At 39.7% G+C, this 23,065-nt stretch overlaps 1 protein-coding gene across 1 annotated transcript in view; it reads left to right on the top strand.

Moving 5' to 3' along the window:
• The window catches only part of man2a1 (mannosidase, alpha, class 2A, member 1), a 113,178-nt gene that overhangs the window by 38,933 nt on the left and 51,180 nt on the right, over positions 1-23,065 (top strand). Inside the window, exons 5-9 of the mRNA XM_064307584.1 lie at positions 2,905-3,032; positions 5,873-6,046; positions 10,580-10,766; positions 12,877-13,054; positions 13,799-14,004. Of these exons, the coding sequence (XP_064163654.1) occupies positions 2,905-3,032; positions 5,873-6,046; positions 10,580-10,766; positions 12,877-13,054; positions 13,799-14,004 (873 nt within the window). The remainder of the gene's footprint in view (positions 1-2,904; positions 3,033-5,872; positions 6,047-10,579; positions 10,767-12,876; positions 13,055-13,798; positions 14,005-23,065) is intronic.

The following is a 23,065-nucleotide window of genomic DNA, read 5'->3' as shown; positions in this document are numbered from 1 at the left end:
ATTACTGGGGAGTGGATGTGTGATAATCGACTGTCAAGAAGCCTCTATCGACCTCTTGCTGGTGGATGACCGAATTGGAGGTGTGAAAACTGCTCTAGATAAACTGATGTGCCTAATCATAGTAGAAGCAAGTAATGAAGACCTGAAGTCACAGGCCCATTCACTAGCTGGAGCCAAGTAGTGGCACTTTGAGACAGCCGGTGCAATATCTGAACAGGCATTCTCACAGAACAGCCTGATTTGTTCATGTTTTTGGAGTTTCAGACATTTGTGCATAATGATGTATTCTCATGTCAGGAAGGGGTATCACAACTAGCGCATAATTAGAAAATTATTACAACCTTCTTACGCTCTTCATTTTTGTCACCAAGCCACAATTCTCCAGCTTTGCTGTGAATCGACTTTCCTGAAACTCTTTTAGGCACATATTTGAGACCTGACAAAATCATGAGAATACAGCATTTCCCTGACATTCTGCAATGTTGAACTGGTTAAAGCTGCTGTGCCATACCAGTAAAAGCAAATGTCAATTGAGATTTCTGTTCGAGGGAATGCATTTGAGGAGAACTGTTTAAACCAGTCTCAGAGGTTCAAAACTTCAAAAAATTGTATACAAAGTTCTTAGTAGATGGAGGACTGCTGTTCTAAAGGTGTGCTTTTTTCTTGGGTGTTTTTGCCAGTCATTGTCAGAATTTGTATACACAAATTATAACATCCTTTGAAACAGGAAGAACATTTTAGTTCCTATGCTACAGAGTGCTTAACATATAAAGTCATTTGAAAACATCTGCGTTGAACGTTTATGTATCGTCGACAGAGATACGGCATTGTAAAAATTCTATGAATTTCTGTGCAACTCACAGTTCAAAATGCCGCTGTTCTCAACAGAAGCAGACTTTCAGAAGGTTCTTTAAGATTACCAGTGAAGGTTACCTAGTGAACGGGAGAAAATAGAAACACCGGTGTTCCATAGAGTCATTTGCTACAGTGGTGGCCTATCTCATGTGAATAGTATGACCTGCATGTATCATGGCTCAGTCAATCAGTGCCTGAAATTTTGCGAGAAATACGACACGAGAATATCAATCAACTAGTGTTCAGTTGATGAAAGTGAAAAACGCTGTCTCGGGCATCCTTCTAGAAGTTCCCATAAATTTGGTTCAGATCTGGTGACTGAGAACGCTGGTATATATAGATAGCCGCAGTGTCGTGTTCCTCAAACCACTGGGCGAGCACTCGTGCTCCCTAGACACGGAGCTTGTCTTGAAAGACACCTGTCTCTGCAGAAAAGAAATTATCACTCTGTACCAGTTAACAGTATCTAACTTTCCTTCTGAGGAGATGACAGCCCCCAATCATGCTCAAGAAATGCTGTTGGAATGCTGTTGTATTTCCATATTTCACTGAACACCTGTATATTTCATGCAGGTTTAACAACATCCCATGTTTAATTATTATTTTTTTGTATTTACTTCTCATGAGATTGTTATATTTTATTTTCACTGTAAGGGTGTGGAATATATAAAATACATATTTTTTGAAGTTGCCCTTTTTCTGCTTAACAAATCCAGTGTTGAATGTTTTCAGAATCCTCTGGTGGGGAATCTTTACTGTCATAGTTAAGGCAGTTACCTTGTTTGATGACAGATTTATCTGTTCTCTTTCCCTGCTATCGCCAGTGCACCTATTCCTGTTATGCTGATTTGTTTCTGTGTATGGAGTCATTACACATGACTTTCATATCAAAAAAGGTCAAAGAAATTCATAGTGTAAGATAATATGCCCTTATAAACAAGAAAATGCCAGGCTAATTTATTTTCTTTGTCAGAGTTAATGGTTTTTCTTTAAAGGTGTCGCATTCTTTACTTTGTTTTAACCTTCCTCTTCAGCAGTGTCTCGGTTGGGTACTGTACGCTGACGAAAGATAACTTCATTCAATTTAGCCATCCATTTCAACCTTCACAAATTGTGTTTCTTCGGCTCCCACTTTTGATGCAGTTTAATTGATTTCTGACATTCCTGGTCCAACATTGCTTGTCTTTTGTGTCCCAAATGCATTTCTTTTTAATGTTTTGAGTCATTGTCACACTTTCAAGGAACAGTTTGATGTTTGGTAGTGTCTGGTGTGCTTTGTGAACAAAGGCTTTGTATTATGAGCTTTTGGTTATTGTCAACTCCACTTTTTCTCCTGCATTTCATTAAAAAGCCTTAGTATTGCCTCCCATCCATTGCACCATGCTCCCGTGTTGCAGGAGAGACCTCTGCACACTGGTGAAGTTGTTCCATGAGGCCTGGTGTTGGGTTGTTGTGTGGCCAGCTCCACTGTCACTGGCAGCGAGATACACAGAGTACCCCAAGTTTTCTGAGTGCAGAACTGCCGTATGGATGATGAGTTCTCACACATCAATATCCGAGCTGCTGCAGAATGAAATGAAACTGTTTCCTATTGCTCTGGGGGAACACTTTACCAACATGTCGGAAAGCCATGTGATCTACAGTACTGTTAAATCTATACCAAAATGTTCTTTCCTTGAGAGGAGAAAAGGAGAGGATGAATGCAGACATTAAGGAATGTTATGGCAGCCAGTGAGAAAAATTCCCCACTTAGAAAAGAAGTCCGAGTAGGGCGCATGATATGTAAAACAAGTGTTACCTTTAACGAGTGGGGCTTTTTTTTTTTTTTTTTTTTTACAGCTACACTAAGCACTGCTCTGCCTTGAGTGCTCGTTTAGGGGTCCCACGGTGGCGATGTTTATGCACTCACTAAGAGGTCGGGACACCCAGAATGAATCAGCGGCCCGTGATTTGCTTCTAGGGTGTGCAGTAAGGGGAAGGTGTACGTAATGGAATGCACTCCTGTAAGCAGTGCCGGCCTTCCTTATGTCGCTTTCTCTTGCCCCTCAGGCTGATTGAGCGCGGCCAGCTGGAAATCGCCACTGGAGGCTGGGTGATGCCCGATGAGGCCAGCACACACTATTACGCCCTGATCGACCAGCTTCTAGAAGGACACCAGTGGTTGGAGAAAAACTTAGGTATGTATGTATGTATGTATGTGCGTATTTATTATGCACAAAGCAACAGATCTGACTGAAAATTTGTATCCCCTTTATTATTATTTTTCTTTAAATGTGAATGTTTGGATAAATGAACATGACTAATGCTATTCCGTTCATTTAAGGATTATAGTTGCATCGTGAGATCTAGAGTGGTTTTATCAGACCTGAGTTACTCAGAAGTCACTATTCTTATAAGCCCCTGCCAGTTAAGATTGTAGCCCTACTGCTACCCTGCACACACGCATGCAGTTACATATTTCTGTTTCCAAGGTAATAACGCATAAGCATATTCTCCCATTCACGGTTTCATTCTTTCATTTATTCGCACACGCACAAACTGAGTACACAGTCACGCACCAAACCGCGGTACAAAGACTATAATCCCTCTTTCTCACTCTCTGCCACTCACTCACACACGCACATGCGCAGATAGTAAAGCATTAAAGCTGGCACAAATACAGATCTTTCTCTCATTCACTCACAGTGACACACCAAAGCACAGTGTGGTACAAAGACTAATCTATCCCTCCCCTTCTCTCTCTCTCTCTTTCTCTTTCATATTACTTTTCATAAGGAATTTAACAGTATGACACCGTGAACTGCAAAAATACCCAGTAATGCGGTAATCTTTATATTGTAATGTAGTGTTATATTTAATATAAAGATCAATGGCCTCTAAGAGCTCTTGGAAAAATGTGAAAATTGAGTTTCATTGATCCAAGAATGAGCTTCATATTTTTTACACTATTGCGTGTGCTGTGCAAATTACTCAACAGTCAGTAGTAAACCTCAGCATCCATTCCAAGTTTTCAGAATGATCCAGTGACCCACAAAGAAGGCCTCTCTGTTCTACCCTGAGGGGACCCCCTAGGTTAGAGTAATGACCTTCTCCCCCAGGCAGCGGGATCCATCTGGGGCTGTTTTCATATGGAAATGTCCTCCGTGACTTAATATTTATGTCCCAGACTGGCATTCGGGCAGCGGATCCTCTCCTTGCTCCCATGTGCCCACCCCCAGTCCCTGCAAGGCTCCCTGCCCGTCCTCCTTGAAGGTGGTCAGGAAAGCGTGCACCAGATCACCACTGCCAGCCCCCCCCCCCTCCTCCCGCCCCCGGACTGGCCATGAAATGTAGTTGTGCCCCCGCTAGACCAACTCGGCCTTATTTTCATCCCAGCTTATCGTCTCTGGCCCATGTAATTACCCCTGTTTGTCATCACAATCCCACAGTGTGGCAGATGTTGGTTTCTTCCTGTAGGGCAACACCTGCCAGCCCATGCTCTCTTGGCCTTTGCAGTGCAGGGCTAAACAGTCGAACCCCCCCGCCTGTTTCCCCATTAGTCAGAACACCACAGCGACACAACTGACTTCATTATGAGTACACAGGCTCTGCCTTTACCTCAGAAAATGTAACTGCCACTGGTTATTATTGGCTCATTTTTATTGAATACAAGACTGGGAAGTTGCATCAGTGAACTCAGTGGTGATTATGCCTTTATGTTGTGTATCACCTTGTTACTTCTTTCCCCCCCATATAAGCAATTGGAACAGCATATGCTGCAAGCACACATGCCATTTAATTTGCATTAACAACAAAGCATAACTTTGAGAGATATTCTTAGGCATACCTACTGTATGAAAGCATGTTAGCCACCAAATGAACGTAATGGACGTGATTGCATAACATTTGATAATTTCTGTATAACAGTTATGGAATTGGCTGAAATCCCTCAATAAGGAAGTCATTAAAATGTTAATCTTATTCATTTATTAATTGTTATTTGTACATCTAGATAGTGGTAAGGGTCCATGCCCAACAGCTTTGACTGCCGGACAGAACCAATGCTCCACAGCGCTGTAGCTAATTCCATTGCCATTGACTGTTTCTCTCCAGAGGACTGCGTGCTACCCATTTAACATTGAGACACCAAATGGTGTGTTGTAGTGTAATTCCCAGCTGTGAACAGAACACCTAATGGTAAAGCTAAAAGCCCATTGTATGTAGTGGAGCTCGGCCGATGGGTAATTGCGCCACGTAGCAAGCATCGTAATGGACAGCATATGTACTGCGAGAGAGAATCTGGCGTGGATGCAGAACTTTGATCCTCATTCTGGATGGGACTTCAAAAATGGATTTTTCTCTGACAGTCATCTGTCCCTGGATATCCAACGGGAACCAAACTCGGCTTGCTCCTTCCGGAGCTTTTTGGAGCCAGACAAAATGTCAGCCGTCGCCGCTCGTCGCCGAGGTAGAAATCTAAAGGCGGATTAGACCCTCATCTGTTTGCCCATCTTGTGCGCATCACTGCGCCCCCTCCCCCCCCCCCCCCCTCAGTGGATGTTACCGAGGTCAATATTTATATTGGTGCTGCTTAGTGGAGTGCTTAGTGTCTCACATCATAGTGGCGTCTCAGGAGGATGGCTTTGCAACATCCTTGTCATTAATCAAGCCTCTCTGAATGACTGACCTCTACATTAACATAAAGATTACTTTACATTGTGCGCCTGTTATTGATGCAGTTCACATCAAGTGCCTTTCTCAAGGGTACGGCTCTGTCTTATCTCCTGCTCTTATCTCCAGTCTTTTGCCTGATCATTACCTTTGTTCCAATATCACTTTCAGCAAGGGGCAATTTATTTGGTTTTTTATTTTATTACTTTTTTGATCATTTCATGTTGTCCAATGTCACTGAAGTCTAAATCAACTGTGTCGATTCTTAATGATTTCAGAAAACAAGGTTCACGGTGCTTTGGTGGCATCATATGAGATCTGTTTTGTTGCTGATATTACAAAAATGTTTTCCTCTGCTCATGTGTAGGAGTAAAACCGCAGACTGGCTGGGCTGTTGACCCTTTTGGGCACTCTCCCACAATGGCTTACCTGCTGAAACAGGCTGGCTTGTCCAACATGCTCATCCAGAGAATACACTACTCTGTGAAGAAGCACTTTTCTGCACAAAAGACGCTGGAGTTCTTCTGGCGTCAGAACTGGGGTAAGTAGGTTGCAATGTTGCGGAAACACTCTTTAATACTCGTTGGGCTCATTTATGAGCGTAAATTACAGCAGCATGATGGTTTTCAAGTCTCAAGATGATGATGGGTGATGCAATTTCTGCCAAGGATGTTGTTGAAATGTATTGTGGTAGTCACCTGAGGAATATATATGTCTAATGTGTTATCAAAAAGCATATAGTCTGAAGGCTATGGTGCTCTCATGTTTGTGTTTATTTGATCCTAAATGTATTTATTGCACTATATATCCATCCAAAAAGTCATGCTTCATATTTTATATTGCATAATACATAAAACGACAGTGGGAATTGCATTCTATAAATAAATAACAAAAGTTAATATTTTCCTATTTTAACTCATTTGGCATTTCTGCAAAAACAAACAATAAATATTTAAATCATTGTTCATTTAATGTTTAATATCAGCACATGTGATAATGAATGGAACATTTGGTACCCCAGAATCCAACACTGCCACTGTTCTGTTTAATTATGATAATTAGCTGAATACTATCTGAATAATTGGCACATTGCTATATTGCATTTGGTGCTGTGTTGGAAATTTGTGTTGATGCCTTGGGTTGCTGGGATTAAGTTGATGGAAATCATCTTGTTTGATAGGGTTGGCTAAGCACTGGTTTACCACCCTGCTGAATCTATGTAATACTGGAAAAAAAAATTCCCGCACATGTTTAATGTTCAGGTTCTGGTGTAGTACTGCACCGCTGCCATATGTAAAAACAGCTAGCTTGTATATGTGGCTAACATTTTGGAGAAGGACGCTTTCCCACAATCTGAACTGTCATGCAGCAAATATGCAAATGAGGCGAGCGAAGCGGTCCAATCACGGGATTAAAGGGGCGGAGTGTTTGGAGGTCAGACGGCCGGTAATCCACGTTAGGCTTGCAGCGTGCGCAGCGCGTGTCTGGGAGCAGTCGGCGACGGAGCCGCTGCCGTGCGAGAAGACTCATTTATCCGCTCGTTCTCCAACTGAGCCCCCTATCCCAGATGCTCTGCACTAGAGCTGGTGGCTTTCCAGCTCTCGCTGCCTGCTGGTTCAGTGCTCATTGATCCCCTGGCTGGTCAGGAGGAGAGGCCTTATTAAATCCCACCGCCAGCAGTTGGCTTTACAGCTTTTCCATCACATACAGCAGCCATTTTTTATTTTTTTCTGTGGAATCCCGATTGTAAACTGCTTACCCTGCCTTGCCTCCCAATTGTTGTTTATGTCCTGTGGAATTACTTGATTGAGTAGGTAAAGATCACAGTATTATGAGATTTTGCCCAGTTTTATTTTTTGGCCTTACCTCTAGAATAATGCATCAACAGCTTTGGGGAAAAATACAATCCTTTGCCAGAGTTATGAAGTGAATATAACTTTGGACCAGGTCTGAAGAGATTTTTTTGCCAAAATGTAATATGTCCCAATGTATCTACATTGCTGACTATCATTTAATTTTTTTTCAGTGGCAGGTTTATTTTGGGTCTGTTGTAAAGCCATTAATATCCTACCGAGGATGTTCTCAAGCTCATTTCAACTCTACATCATGTAAGCACACACTACAAAAAAAAACATGCGGAAAGCAGAAAAGTTGTCTTGCTCCATATGGCTAAAATCTGAATATACGGTTTATTACAAGAGAGAATTCCAGTCCAAATGGAAGTCTGCTGCTGAGTATGATGATTTTCTGGGAAACATGAGGGAATACATAGCTCACAATGTCTTCTGCATTTTGCAGAGGAGCCAGCGCCAAATGCTCTGTTCAACACGGTGGGATTTTTAACAGTGTTTCAAAAACAAGAATGAAATGTCCTCCTGGATGGAGACCATTTGCCCAATGATCCAGTCTTGGATCCAGTGATTAAGCTTCATATGATTTTTCATTCTAATCAGCATTCTACATTTATCTTTCTATTGTTCTCCTTCATTCATTTTTAATGTTTTATTTTGTTCCTCGGATAAAGTGTGTGCATGTGCGCGTGCATGCATTTTTGGTGTGCACTTGCTTGTGTTCCTGGTGTGCTTCTGCACATGTATGGTTTTGCTTAGAAGTCCGTCCACAACGTTCAGTGTTTTTAGTGATATCTTTTAATTTTTATTGAATCTGAGCCAAAGTGAGAAGCTGTTAATCAAAGCTCTGGTATTCCATGCTTTATCCCAAAAGATTTTTTAGCACAGCTGTTATGCATTTCTAGACCAGCCCCTTCCAATTATCAGAACTTCAGCTGCATTATCATTTAGCCGTCTTTAGCAGTGAAAGCAGAGTTAGGCTTCCTGAACTACAGTACATTATGGCTGGCACCATACCAATCAATCACAAGTTCAATTTCCAACTTCTGTGATTCTTTCAGATCAATGAGCTTCTGTCAACAAATGCTAGTCACACCCATTTAATGGTTTATCTTTAGGATTCAGTAGTATGTTAGACTGTATATCTAAAAGTACTTGACGATTTCAATGTACGCGTGGTAAATGATCTTATTGTTGCTGCATTTGTGGCATGCAGTATTTCAGTATTGGAGATTAGTGCTGTTTTTGTTTGATAAATGCTGCCCTATGTGAGAAAATTGAGAAAATCAGAAATAGGGACTGATGCAAGTATGATTATCCTTCAGTTCTAATATTGAAATGTTTTATCTGGGGTGATCTTTTATGTTGTTATGGCAAAAATAGAAGTTCACATCTGCTTTTTCTCAAAGTTCAGTTTTCCTTCCAACCAGATTTAAAAAAAAAACTTCTGTAGAAGTCAAAGCTCTGAAATCATGCATTTGCCTCATATGGATTTTTCTACATATTAATTGAATGGAGTTTGTCACTAGTTTGATCTCATTCAAAGTAATTTATATGGTTTTGCCCCAGAACTTAATAACAAACCAGTTTGGTGCAACATTATAATGTGTTCAGTTTATTTGATCCATTTGAGATGTTTTGTGAGCAGTGAGGTATACCAGAGGCAGATTGCAATGAAATTACAACAGAGCAAAAATAGCAATAATAGCCATGTTAAGGCTATGCTGCATTATTTATTGAGTTTCCTGCTGGTTTTCTTTAGGACATCTGCTTGGAATGTACAATGTCAATGTCAGATGCTGGTACGAGGAGAGGCAATGTGTGTTCATCGTTATGTGGCAGAGCTTTTGCAGTTCCTGAAAAATTAGATTTTCGTTCATTTATCTTTAGCAAAGCAGAGTCGATGCCGAGCTGATCGACCATCCTGTGTAATTCTGTAAATTAGCATTTGCACAACCAAGTAAAGCCCTGTGATGTTGCTGAAGGGCATTATTGCTACGGAAACGAAGTGCAAATCTAGTGATCCCCCCCCTCCCCAGACCCCTGGCATGTAATACTGTCAGCGTTGGTGCATATGTGAAAATTGCAATAAATTAGCAATTATTCCTTTATGAAACCAAGTACAGTAAGGTCATTTCCATAAATGACTATCTTGTGTTTGCAGTACATTGCCTACTGTCTTTCAACACATTTTATTATTGTTATTTGAGGTAATTTTGGGTTTTGTATAACGTGACTCCATTGTAGCCATTAATATGATGTTCTGAAATATAGCTATTATGCCACGCTAGGTTCTAAGATTTATGTATGGTGAGTGTAATGAAATTGTCACTACATTCTCTTGAGACTTGAAGGACCTGTAATCTACACAGCTTCATAGCTGCATTGAGTGCGAGTAATATCGACGGCAAGAGAACTGAGCTGCATTCTGTTCTCTGGAGCAGATATTCCTCAAATTGAATTTAGTTGTATAGAAAACGTAGTGATCTATGTGACTATCAGGCATTAGTCCATGGAACCCATCCACTGAAATAAATCGCAATTTAAATGAAAATACTCATCATATCAGAGATTTGGTTCAAGAGTAGCTGTGACTAATGATTCACCATATAAATTACTTTAAAATGCATTGATAATACGTTGCCTTGCCAGCACTGTAAGAATCAGTAATTATAAATGGCTGAAAACATTTTTTGTGTTTGTGTGTGTGTATGTGTATGTGTGTGGGGTGGGGGACATTTTAACATAAACATTAAAACCCTACAAAGCTGTGATAAAGTACAGATTATGCCATGGCCTTTTAAATCAGAAAATCTAGAATGTTTAATCTTTTATTCTTTATCTGTAGAAGTGACATGAATTATGGAGAAAAAATCAATTGTGCCTGCTTGTCTTCAATCCAATCTAGTAATAAAATTAAATATTGCCAGCTAAGACCTCAAGGGTAATTTTAGCTTTTTACATTGCATTCGCACGTGCCACCAATCTTTATATGATTTATGTCATAAACGGAGCCCTTCACATTACACTGAATATTGCGGTAACTGATTAGAAATTCTCAGAATTTTTTTATATACGTTCCAGAGACCATATAAACTGCAGGGTCTTGCTGAAGCAGCAAAGTCCCTTCCTCAAGGGTACGGCAGCTGTGACCTGCTGGTGGCTGAGCCGTCATCAATGTGGGGGGGAGGAAATCCCTGTTTTTAATGTCTTTCTGCTTCCAGACCCAGACTCCAGCACAGACATCCTGTGCCACATGATGCCCTTCTACAGTTATGACGTCCCCCACACCTGCGGCCCGGACCCCAAGATCTGCTGCCAGTTTGACTTCAAGAGGCTCCCTGGGGGCCGGATCAGCTGTCCCTGGAGGGTCCCTCCACAGGCCATCACTGACGCCAACGTCCAGCAGAGGTGACCCTGTCATAGATAACCGCCGTTTAAAGGGCGGGCTCAATGCGAAAGCCCAGAATCTGTGCAGACAGTGGTACTCATGGCTGTAATATAGCAGCATCATGGAAAACTTCTTGGATTTCGAAGGCAACAGGGAGCTCCTCACTAGGCCTTACATGCTCGTTTGTTCACTAGGCTCTGCTGGTTGGGTTTGTTCACTAGGCTTTCCTGGTTGGGTTTGTTCACTAGGCTCTGCTGGTTGGGTTTGTTCACTAGGCTCTGCTGGTTGGGTTTGTTCACTAGGCTATCCTGGTTGGGCTTGCTCACTAGGCCCTCTTCATGGGTTTGTTAACTAGGCCATCCTGGTTGGGTTTGCTCACTAGGCTGTCCTGGTTGAGTTTGTTCACTAGGGTGTCCTGGTTGGGTTTGTTCACTAGGCTGTCCTGGTTGGGATTGTTCACTAGGCTGTTCTGGTTGGGATTGTTCACTAGGCTGTCCTGGTTGGGATTGTTCACTAGGCTGTCCTGGTTGGGCTTGCTCACTAGGCCCTCTTCATGGGTTTGTTAGCTAGGCCATCCTGGTTGGGTTGCTACTAGCCCTCCTATTGGTTTCACTAGCTCCTGGTTGGGCTTGTCCACTTGGACCTCCGTCCTGGTTGCTGTGTTGGTAATCTTTAATTTCTTCACGGTGCTCTGAAGTAGACATCCATTGTTCCTGTGGAAGCATTGGTCCCTCTCCCCTGAATGCATACATCTTTTCACCTGGCTTAAAGTCGATATTTGCCAGTGAGCAATGCAACGATAAGGTGACTCCAATTAGTAAGGGAGTCAGTGTGGTTTTCTTTGCCATCCATTGTTGCACTGCTGAAAGAACTGCTGATCTCTTGTTTTGTTCTCTATGCTTGGTTAGTTCTTTCTATTAATTTGTGTTTATCCACTTAACAATGGGCAAATGGACATGCCATGCAAATTAAGTTGGGCTTTAGGTGTGAAATTCTTTTATCTTCTGAAATGCTGCCTAGAATGCAGAACTACAATAAACTTTATTTTGCAGATCCCATTCTTTGTTTGGGAAAATATAATATATTTGAATAAAAGTCAATAAATGGCAGCATGCCCACTTCAGAAATAAAACAAATTTATTATTTTTATTCAAATAATTTATTTGGATTGCACTGCACACCTGGTCAATATTTGAACCTTTTTATTTATGGTGTTCTCCCTCAAATAGCACCAAATCATAATTCTGAAACCCATTTGGCACATAACTAGAACATTTATCATGTTGTATGACTTTTGAATGTGAAGTAAACTCAAGAACCACATTTTGCATTGAAAGAGCATATATGCTATATAGGCCATTTGCACTTCTATTAGCTTAACCAGGCGTGGGACCCCTGCGGCAGTTTAATACCTGAGCTGTGTGACAGGTGAGAACATAAGGGTCTACCAAGGTAGAAAAGCCATAAGGGTCCCCAGACTTATTTGAGAAGCAGATTCCAAAAAATATTGGGACGTCGAAATGCTTTGATTTTGAAGAAGACGACAAAATGTGTACACATAATGGCCATGACCTGAATACTAGGTGCCTTTCATTCCAGAGGAAATGAAATTGATTGCTATGATTTTTGTTAAAGCTTTTTACCCCCCCGCAGTTTCAGTCACACTTCAGATCTGTTTCTTTATTGCGCATTTAGTGGGTGGGCATATGCAGAAGCAAAGCACTGGTGTCCGCAATGAGGACGCTCTGGTCTGATGTTACATTTTTGCACTCTAGTGTGAGCAATGAAAGCATGCAACAGCCATTTATGTGATCTGCACATGACCCTTAAAAGCATGTTTGGCAAGGATGGGAAATGAGAGGTAGAGAGATGCGTTTTGGGCTTTTCCGAGGGTGAGATGGACTGAAGCAGGTTTCAAATGCATGAACTCTGATCGTGTTTTTAGCTATTCAAACAAATGAGTAGAATTTCAATACAGCTACTTTCTGCGAGAGCATATTCAGTTTATTTTATGGAACAGGGTGGTTTTCTCCTTGATAGGCAACACATTTCCATAACTTTGGAAAATTAATGTGAATCTTGTTGTGAAAAAAGTAGTGTTTTTGACACCCTTTTTCTTCTCATTGAAAGGGCTCACCTGTTGTTGGATCAGTACCGAAAGAAGTCCAGTCTGTTCCGTACCAAGGTGGTTCTGGCTCCCCTAGGGGATGACTTCAGGTACACTGAGGCCTTGGAGTGGGACCAGCAGTTCCAGAACTATCAGAAGCTCTTTGACTACATGAACTCTCAGCCTGAACTGCATGTCAAGGTCAATGGAGTTTTATTTTCTTCTCTGGCTCTTTTACCTATAGCCTGGTAGCAAAGGCACAGAATGTTCATTGTATTAAAAGGACTGGCAGTATACTGTACTTTTATATTGATAGTCAATAAATAAACCAAACATCTGTTGCACAGTTATAGTATTAGTGGTTCCTTCTCCTGGGAATTCATGTATTAGTTGGCTGCAAAACACAGCTAATTATTAATATTGAAGTTCTTTGTGATGGAAAAAGTTCTTTGGTGCTCCCCATCACTGTGCCAGACTGCCAGTGTTAATTTGGTTTCGACTGGAGTTTAGAGTTTAGTTTAGAGTACATGTCTGTGGAGGTTAAACTTCTCCAACCTTTTTCTCAAGAATAGCACTTGTTGAATGCAGACTCTTCTAATGATAAAATTCTGAGAGCTACTCAGCCTCTCGTTTATGGCTCTTTTGTCAGATGCATATGCATGCAGAAGGATTAATTATACTCTTTACCACAACACATTTTTCCCCAGAAGAAACACATTTGTACTGCAGTAATTAATAGGGATATATTTGAAAATTGATTTTACGGCTGGAGGGATTGGAATTTGATATTCACTTATGAATTATTTATAATTTTTTCAGCTTTTCAGTGAGTGCCAGAAAAAAAACAAAATATTATATTATAAATGACGTTTGTCATTTGTGATGCTAAGTCGTAGGTGTGAGTCTTCCAGTATGATTGAGAATTCTGTTTCCTTGCTTTCACAGGCCCAGTTCGGCACTATTTCAGATTACTTTGCGGCTGTGCGCAAGGCAGCCGGTGTGGACCCTGTGAAGGATAGCAGCCCAGCATTCCCGGTGGTGAGCGGAGACTTCTTCACATACGCAGACAGGGATGACCACTACTGGAGCGGGTACTTCACATCCCGTCCATTTTACAAAAGGCTAGACCGAATGTTGGAGTCACACCTGAGGTAGGCTGACAGATACACTTTCCCTGTAAATTTTTATATTTCATCATGAGCCTAATGCCTAATACCCAATTAAAAGCAGTATTAGTCTAATTCTTTGTTTGTTATAAAATATTAAAAGTATATTCATATACTTGGTGGGGTCTGCAGGGACAACACAAACATTCATTGCAAGTTTGCCCTTTTTTCTTTCTAAATGTACAGTTACTATCTTTCTAAATTAAGTTTTCCTCTGAAGAAGGATGTGGTAAACAGAATAAAATACTGCCAAATCAATGCAACTCATTTTAAAAGTATTAAACGTAAAATAGTTTGTCTAAACGTGCAGCCTAATGCACTTCACGCAACTGAGAACTTGTGAGGGGTAACGGTTTTGGACAGTGATCAGTACAACGACTTGAAAGGTGAGAAGAACAGAATTGGAATCGTAGAGGAAGATACGGGAAGCTGCTGTGGTTCTGTCGCATCTATTGAGGGATGGCATTTACGGAAAGTGGCACTCTGGAATCTCACCCAATCCCCCAAGCGTATTAATATCACTGACAGCACCACTGCCGGGGCAGACATTAATTATGGATTTTAATTGAACACAGTTTAACAGCTGAAGCCTGAGAGAGGCCGTAAGCCTCTTCTTTGCATAAACACCAAGTCTAAAATCCTCTGCCCCCTGGGATCAGACATGTACACATGCAGTGCACTTCATACAGCAATTCCTCCCACGGTTTGGGGTTGTGACTTGAAAATGAGTCTCTCGCACACACCAGAGGGAAAAAGGTATAATTTCCCATGGTAAAGTAAGAAAGTAGTTGCAAAGATTAATATTTCACTTGTAATATGTGTCATTGTTTTTATTTATTTATTTATTTATTTATTTATTTATTTATTTTTCCATCTGGAGGTTTTCATGCTTTTGATTTGCTGCTCCCCATTATCTGAGCGTGTGACAAAACTGATGACGAAATATGAGACAAGGATATCTCGCACCAGAGGAAGTGGGATATTGATAGATATGTTTAATTCATCTAATCGCACACCCAGCTGCAGGGTGGGATGGAAGAATGCCATCAGTTTGTCAAATTATCTCGTCAGATCTAAGATGAGGGGCTGAAAGTATAATTTAGGCTGTATTTGCCTCCCCTACGCAGTAGTCATTTATGGCAGAGATGTAAAATGCAATGTTTGATTCCAAGAATCAGAATTTTCCTTTATAATGATTATTATTTTTGATTTGATGAACTTACCACAGATTAGGTACAACATTAGGTGCAAAGATCCGTAATTCAGATGCATTTTTAAACTGTGCATTGTTTGTGTTTGGATAACAAAAAAACAATGAAAAGACAACCAAAGCGGTGCCCTTCTTCTGCCATATAAGGGATTTTTTGATACTGAAAGAAGCCTAAATGGACAGCATGCACCATTCTCTGACACATTCGTGAGGAGTGGTATGTGTGAGCACACTGCTCAATAGCCATCATTTTTAGTGATATGGCTCCAGTACTGCAGTGAAGGTCTAAACTGCATTTCTGGCATGAGCTTTTTCAGATCTAGTGCCTTTATTTGAACAAATGAATGAAGAAACCTGACTCACGCTCTCCCATTAGTGAGCTAAATTTGAATATAAAAAGGATATCAGAGGGTTGAATGTGTTGTTTTTTACTTTGGGGGAAAAAAATATCATTAGCCAGTTAGCGCATACTTATTTTTGAAAAGCCTTTTCTAGCGCACCAGAGTATGTTTCTTGGCTGAAACGTGGCTTGTAAAGTGCCATAAAAATGCAATGCCATAGTGCCTTTTTACCTTTCCGTTTTCTGTAACTATGTAATTCTGATGTGAGTTATTGCAAAATAGTAAATCAGTAGTGGAGATTTATCCCAGATTTAAAGTAGGGGCAAAAATGAGGGTGCTTCACAGCCCGGCTTTGTCAACACCCTGCTCTCGCAATGTAATGTTGGAGATGATGGAATCTAATACCGTTGCCCTCGTTTCCAGCGGGGTCCTTGTCACCCGGTATTTACATGCCTTTATGGCAGTCATCCTCCGCAGGTCTGGTGATGAATTGCTTGCCACCTGCTTTGAAGAAGCACTTCATGTGTGTAATGGGGTCTGGTCCGTTCCCAGTCGGCCGGGAAGGTCAAGGCTCACGCCGATCCCCGTGACGAGAAGCCGTCTGGCACATGCTCATTTTTTGCAAGGGGTCTTGCGAGGCTTTGTGAACGAACCGTGGGTGGATCCGTTTGAGTTATTAGGACGAATCTGTGGCTTGTTAAATGTTTTCTTTCTAAACTGGGCCCAATGGTGCTATGGGTTGCTTTGTTATCAAAGATAATCAGCTGATTACACCATATGTATGATAATCAATATGATAATTTCAGGGGGAAGGACATTAGGTTTCATGGTGGTGGGCATTGTACTTTGGAGAATCTACATGACCTAGTACACCCAAGTAGAATCATCTCTGTGTGATTCTCTAATGAAAGGATAGCTTTTCTCGTTAAAGTTAGCACGTTTTATTCAGCTTTGCCGTACTGTTTTTTATACATGATATTGTTAATTGTCGTGAACTAGGTAAAACCCAGCATTTTTGGAGGCCTGTATTGCCTGACTGAGCAGTCACGTGAATTTTGAGGGCAAAAAAATAACACAGCAAACACTATTGACTGGAGGCCCCTCCCCCATTCCCTCCCTTTGGTTTCTCAGTTCTCCTGCTGTGTCCCTGTGGACACTGCAGTGACCTGCTCAAGTGTATCAACCCCTCAACAGTTCCCTGCCTTTCCCATCTGAATGTACAATCATTAAAGATGAGTCAAATTATATCCAATATATTTGAGAAGATTATGAAGCATGACTAATTTAACCATTTCCAATTTCTATGCTAATTTTCTTTTGCATACTAGGGGAAAGAATCTGCAGGGGTCTGTTTAAAAATGGGCATTTATGTGATGTAGCACTGAGGGGTACTTGGGTTTGAGTCCTATAATGAGGGAGCTTAACCTGAATCATTGCTTTGAGATTCCAGCTCAAGTGAGTACTGGATAAGAATATATGCATATGGGGGGAGAGGGTGGTCCACCAAAAAAAGAACATGCTCTGAAACAAGATATCACACTCACTAGCATGTCACATTCTATACTTTGATGTCTTATGCTGTATGTAGAGCAGTGTTGAATACAACTCCTGTCCCTCCATAGACTCCCCTAATATTGCAGTGTGTCCTGATGTTTTGTTTTTTTTTGGTTGATTCAGTTTGTGTTTTGACATGGGTTGACATGCCACCATGGGGTCCACATTTCTTTTTTTGAAGGAAATGCTTCATCAAGCTTCCTCTCATTCAGTTAACAGTTTTTTTGGGATGTGCAAGTTTTAAAAAAACTGCCCTCTTCAGTCAAATTGCATATGGTTGTTGAGTTTAGATATTTTAATCTTTACATTTTAAAATTAAATCCTACATATCTTGATGGTTGGCAACTTTATTAATTGTGGTTAACTTATTTTTTTGTCTGAAATATAAGTCAACCAATTATTAAATTTGCCAACCAGCAAGATACAGCGTTTCAGAGTACTTGTTCTTATTTGCATTTGTCAGTCTTTGGTAGCTGCATTCTACATTATCAGATGTGAAAACAGTTTTTCCCGAATACACTTAGTCTAAATGTAAATGTAATGGAAAATGTAAATTTTAGATTTGGACTAATCCAGGCATATTTCAGCTACAGTGAATACGTTTTTTTCTAGTATGCTTATTTTAAATGCAAATGTAATGTCAAATGTAAATTGTAAATTTGGACTAGGCATACTTTAGCTACAGTGCCTAAGGGCAACAAACCGTACACATGCTAATTCAAAAAGGTCCCAACCGACAGAAGTACTCAACGCATGATCTTAGGAAACAAAGCTGGATACCATAGCAGGTGCAAGAGGGAAAGAGAGGATGCAGTATCACTTGTACTCAAATGCATTAGATGATGTAGTTGTTAAGGTATGGCTAGTAGACCCATCATGGTTCAGCATTGGGTGAGTCAAGGTGCAGTTTAAATAAGTACATTTTTCACTCTGCTCTGGATGATGGGCAGTGAATCTGGTATCCTGATTATAGTGGAGAGCTCTTCCACTACTGGGGGGATCATGATAGAGATGGTGTAGTATGACATATTTGAGGCATACCTCCCCTTGCTATTCAACCACTTCCCTGTCTCTAATACTTCATGTTCGATTCACCAGTGTAAATGACCTCAAAATGAACTTCACTGAGGTAATGTCTTGGTTAGGAAATATTGATTACTTCCTGAAAAGTGAGCTGATTTATTATTTGTTTTTAAAGCCTTTCGTTTAATTTGACACATCTGGTGTTTTTTATTTTTTTTATTTTATTTAGGTTTAGTAGTTTCACATCTTTACAGGCATCTAAAAAGTTGGCTCGTCATTGTCTAATCATGTCAGCCAATACTAGAGCAGTTAGTTGTGCTAACTCATTTGGTTAAAAATATGTGAACATTGGCAACGCATTTTAAAAATTCCATCTTAATTTCCCATTATGTACTGAAATAATGTTTGCTCTTCTTTATCATGTATGAAAGCATCTAACACTTAACTTAGCAGCCATCAAAGGCCTTTTGATTCATATGGTCATTGAAAGATTGGGATTCAATCAACATATGTCCTTAACTTTGACTAACAACAAGAATTTGCCTGTTCAGCAATGACTAATACTAACTTACCAAACTCAGTATGTGGAAAAAAGTGTCCATTTATTTGTATGTCAAGTATAAGTGTAAATGTTGATTGAATAGAGGCCAATTTATTGACTAAAACTAGTTTGTGTTGACTTTGAACACACCTTTGTGGTTGTTTAGTTTATGGATTGGATATATGTGAATGTCTCTCTTTTTAGCCTGCATGACCTGAATGTAAACAAGATGCACTAGGAGCAACAAATGCCAGTTCACCCACCCACCCATGCATTTTTTATATGTAATTTTTCAAACTCAATTTGGCGTGACTGGTTTCATTTTCTACCGCGGAATAGTACAAAGTGGCACACACTGAAGCTAAGAGGTGAACAGGGAACAGCTAAATAAAAGAGACTGACATGATAAATATGCATCAATATAGCTGTAGGGTAGCTTGCATTTTTCATGGCCCTGTCGCTCTGTAATGTAGACAGATTGCTAAGAAAACAGGGAAGTAGGTCAGTGGCACAAAACATAAATCTTGTAGCCATGGCATCTGTGATTAGGGTGACATATTAAATGTAAGGAAGTTGCAGCTCTACCTTGGCTTAAGTTAAGGCCAGTAATTCACATGTGAAAGAACTAATTATCTTGCTCAGCTTGTGCGTGTGCTTGGCTTGTTCTCAGGCCTCAGTGCAGCAATGACCAAATTTCCTCTCATTACATGTACTGCACAAGCCCGGGGAACCCGGCATTAGCAGTGATCCAGACGTTTTCCCACTGCTTCTGCTGAGGCTGGTTTCAGAAACTAGTCATGCCAAAAGGCATTTTTATGCAGTCCATGTAATAATTCTGTTATGCAATGCAGCGTATATCAATTTGAAATTATATTTGTCCCAGTATGATAAGTTAATTCATTATAAATTATGGACTGGGTCAATGCAGAGGAGCCTTCCATTGGGAAGGACTGTCATGGGCCCATGGTCTGGAACAGATGGACATGCACTTAGCTGTTACTGTATATCCAACAGATCAGAAGTGTGAAACACGTTGCAGTTGTATCACGCAATGCATTTTATTTTTTTATGTATTTATTTCTTTTGATATATTGATAATTTTCACGTTGGGGCATGCATTCAGAATGTAATAGTATGTAAGGTTTATAGTTCTCAAAATTACCTGCAAATATCTTGATTAGTCTTGATGTTTATCAGACGTAACCAAAGCTATTGTATACCAGATGCTGTCCATTTATTTTAGTTTAAAAAGGGTTACTTCAACTTATGCGTAGTTTCATCATGTCAGTCAGTTAATAAAAACTGACGTTCCTTTCTAGTCATCTGAATTATGATGAAAAGATACATGATTACAATGAATCAACTAACTTCATCATAAAATCATCTTTGTTGAGGCTCTTCACTGTTTATTTAGCTTGCTCATTAAGAGCTTGGGGTCTCGACGCTCCTTCCGCAGTTCTAAGTCTTTTTTGATGTGTTTTTAATGAGAATTCTCTCTCCAATAGGAAATTCTTTGCCGTTAAATATACAGAATGTATCAATATATATGTATATGGAGGTTTTGCTCACTGTCACAGTAGCGATTCCAGTGGGATGGCCCGGTTGTTTTCAGTGCACTGACCAGGCCGTGCGCTTCATCTTATCCCTGGCCATTCAGAGCTGGATGAAATCAGGCTGCACTTTACTCTGTTCTGTGCCATTGACCCAGTGTACTGTACCTCATGTGCTCACTTAGTGTGCTTGCCATGATAAGGGGTTTAATTAAATACACACAGAAAAATCACTGTTCTGAATGTTTGGTTCTTGTCTTTGTGCTCGGAAAACACGCTGCTTTTTGAATTCTTTTCAGTCCCACAATAGTTCTATATTTTAAAGTCCACAAATGGCTTCTTGTGAAAAAGTCTTTTAGGTTGCATATTATATATAAATATATATATTTTTTTAACATAAAATACTGTTTAAGTTTAATTTAAATTATGAATGCCAAAGAACACCATAATGGCCATATATGTGAATATGTTATCTTTGACTTTTTTAATCAAATAAAAAACAGTTTGATAAGTCCAGCAATCTTTAAAATTATTTCAGAGTTTCTGAAGATAACATGTAATGCTTACATTTGCCTGTTAGTCAAAGCCAAGAACAAATGTTGATTGAATACAGGTCTTTCTTTCAGAATAAAATGTGCATTTATATATTAGTGACTGTATCATGTTAGCTCAGTACCAGTAACTAGATTGGCTTGAGACTGGTGATCAGAGTTTATACTTTTTTCCCCATCAAATGATGAAGACCGAATTTTTTTATATTGATCGAAAAAAATGTTTAACATCACTATTTTGGTGGTATGTTGATTTATAACTGACATGTACTTGTATGAATAAACTTTATTTATTAATTTATTTATTTCATGAAGCTGCATCGGTCATACTAAACAGCAACAGTCAGTTGTGCAGTAAAATAATTACTGGATTTTCAAGCCCTTGTTCCTGATTCTAACCCACCCATCAAATAGTAGCTGTTAATATGAGGAACTTTCTGCTTTATGCTAGCAAAACATTACATGTGTGCAAGTCATTCGCATTTAAATTGATTGAGGTCAAGATAGTTGGATACTTAAATATAGTCCCAGCTTGATATCTGAGCACACCTCCTGTGTTTTAACCATTTGGCTTGTCTGAAATTTAAATATTCAGCCACAGCTGAATATTAAAAACAGTAGGTCTAATATCATAAAATTGAATCCCAAAAAATGATATATATATATATTTTTGTCAGTATGCCTTTATAGAACAGCACTCCGGAGAATTTCACCAGTAATGCAGGATATTTGCTGTAGTTCCATGATAGTGCTTTGCATTTGGGTAGACTAGGGAATAATGAAAAAAAGCTAGAGAAGCTTTGTTCTTGAATAGGAAATAAAGGAAGTCTGGGATTTTAGGATCCATGGTTCTGGTTAAAGCTTTGTGAAGCACTCATAATTTGACTGTCATGAAATTGAGTTTACCCTGTAAATTGCTCCTTGTTTAGTGTGTTTCTTAATTGAAGTATTCACATTTTAATTTTTTTATATTGCAATTTTACCATTACTGTCAAACAAGACTGTAATTACATCACACACACACACACAAAAACACACAAAACAAAAAAACAAACAAACAAAAAAAACACGATCATTTTCTTGATTATCTCTGTTGAAAAATACTTGCTGCAAAAAAAGAAAAAGTCAATGTCAATCCAACAACACGCTTGAGAATAAATAAACTTAGCTGGCACCAGACTTAAGAAGACAATTAGCTCAAGTGCATTGAGATGCTAGTCAGCTAGGTACTCATAGATATACTTGTAATGGAATACACATCAGCTAGCTTTATTAATATCAGGTCACTAACTTGTTACGTAATGACTAGACTACTGACATATAGAAGCTGTTTGAAGTAGTAGTGCTAGGCTAAACATTTTTTGAATGTATGCAAATGAGCGAAATCTGAATACTGTTACATTTATGGTGACTCTCCCCAGCTCTAACACGCTGACGATGTCTTTTCTTAAGAACGCCCATTTTTATCTTGCCAGAAAGAAGTTACCTCCTGCTTTTCCAGTCGTTAAAAACCTGATGCAATTACCCCTGCCGCAATGGCCACCAGCCATGATAAATCATCAGTTGCAGGTCATATGAATATATTTCCATTCTCTCCTCCAATATTTCTGTCGTCTACCATCGGAATGCCCTAGAAGACATGCATTAACTCAAACATGCAAAATTTTAGTGATGCCACATTTCTCTCGTATTACCAGCACAAACCTCTGGTGCAGCACCTTAGTAAATATAGAAAAACACCTGTTTGTGTCCTTAGCATCTATAAAGTCCCTCAGTAAATATGTTACTTGGTGTTTTCGGTGTGTGTTGTGTAGTTTATCTGATATTACGAATGTCAAAATCTTGCCTGCTCTGTAACTTTGTAGGGGAGACATTGGGTTGAATCACTTTCTATTCTGAGAAAGTGTAATATTTCTGCTAAATCCAAGGAAATTCCCGGATGAAACGATGAGTGTCATATCCGTGACTATAGCGTCTGGATAAAGTAGCAGGATGTTGGATAGAACGCCGTAAGTGGTCACTGAACATAGCTGATTTTGTAGATTTACAAACCTTGCCATCTTCATGGCACTGGTGATATTTTACAAAATGGTTTCAAAATATTGTCTTACTTTCTTTGATATGAATCCCATTGTGCATTGCCTTAAGTTGCTTCACTAATACAAGAAATCGTTCTCTATTTTGAAATAGCTTTTACCTGATGTCTGCTTATATAGGCACAGTGCTAGCAGTATGTAAATGAACCTTGTTATAAAGCACTGGCAGGGAAAGTAGTC

Source organism: Anguilla rostrata, chromosome 14 (genome assembly GCF_018555375.3).
Source record: "Anguilla rostrata isolate EN2019 chromosome 14, ASM1855537v3, whole genome shotgun sequence".
NCBI classification, from domain to species: Eukaryota; Metazoa; Chordata; class Actinopteri; order Anguilliformes; family Anguillidae; genus Anguilla; species Anguilla rostrata.
Note: the sequence above shows the minus strand (reverse complement) of the source record. Positions and strands in the feature narration are given on the sequence as shown.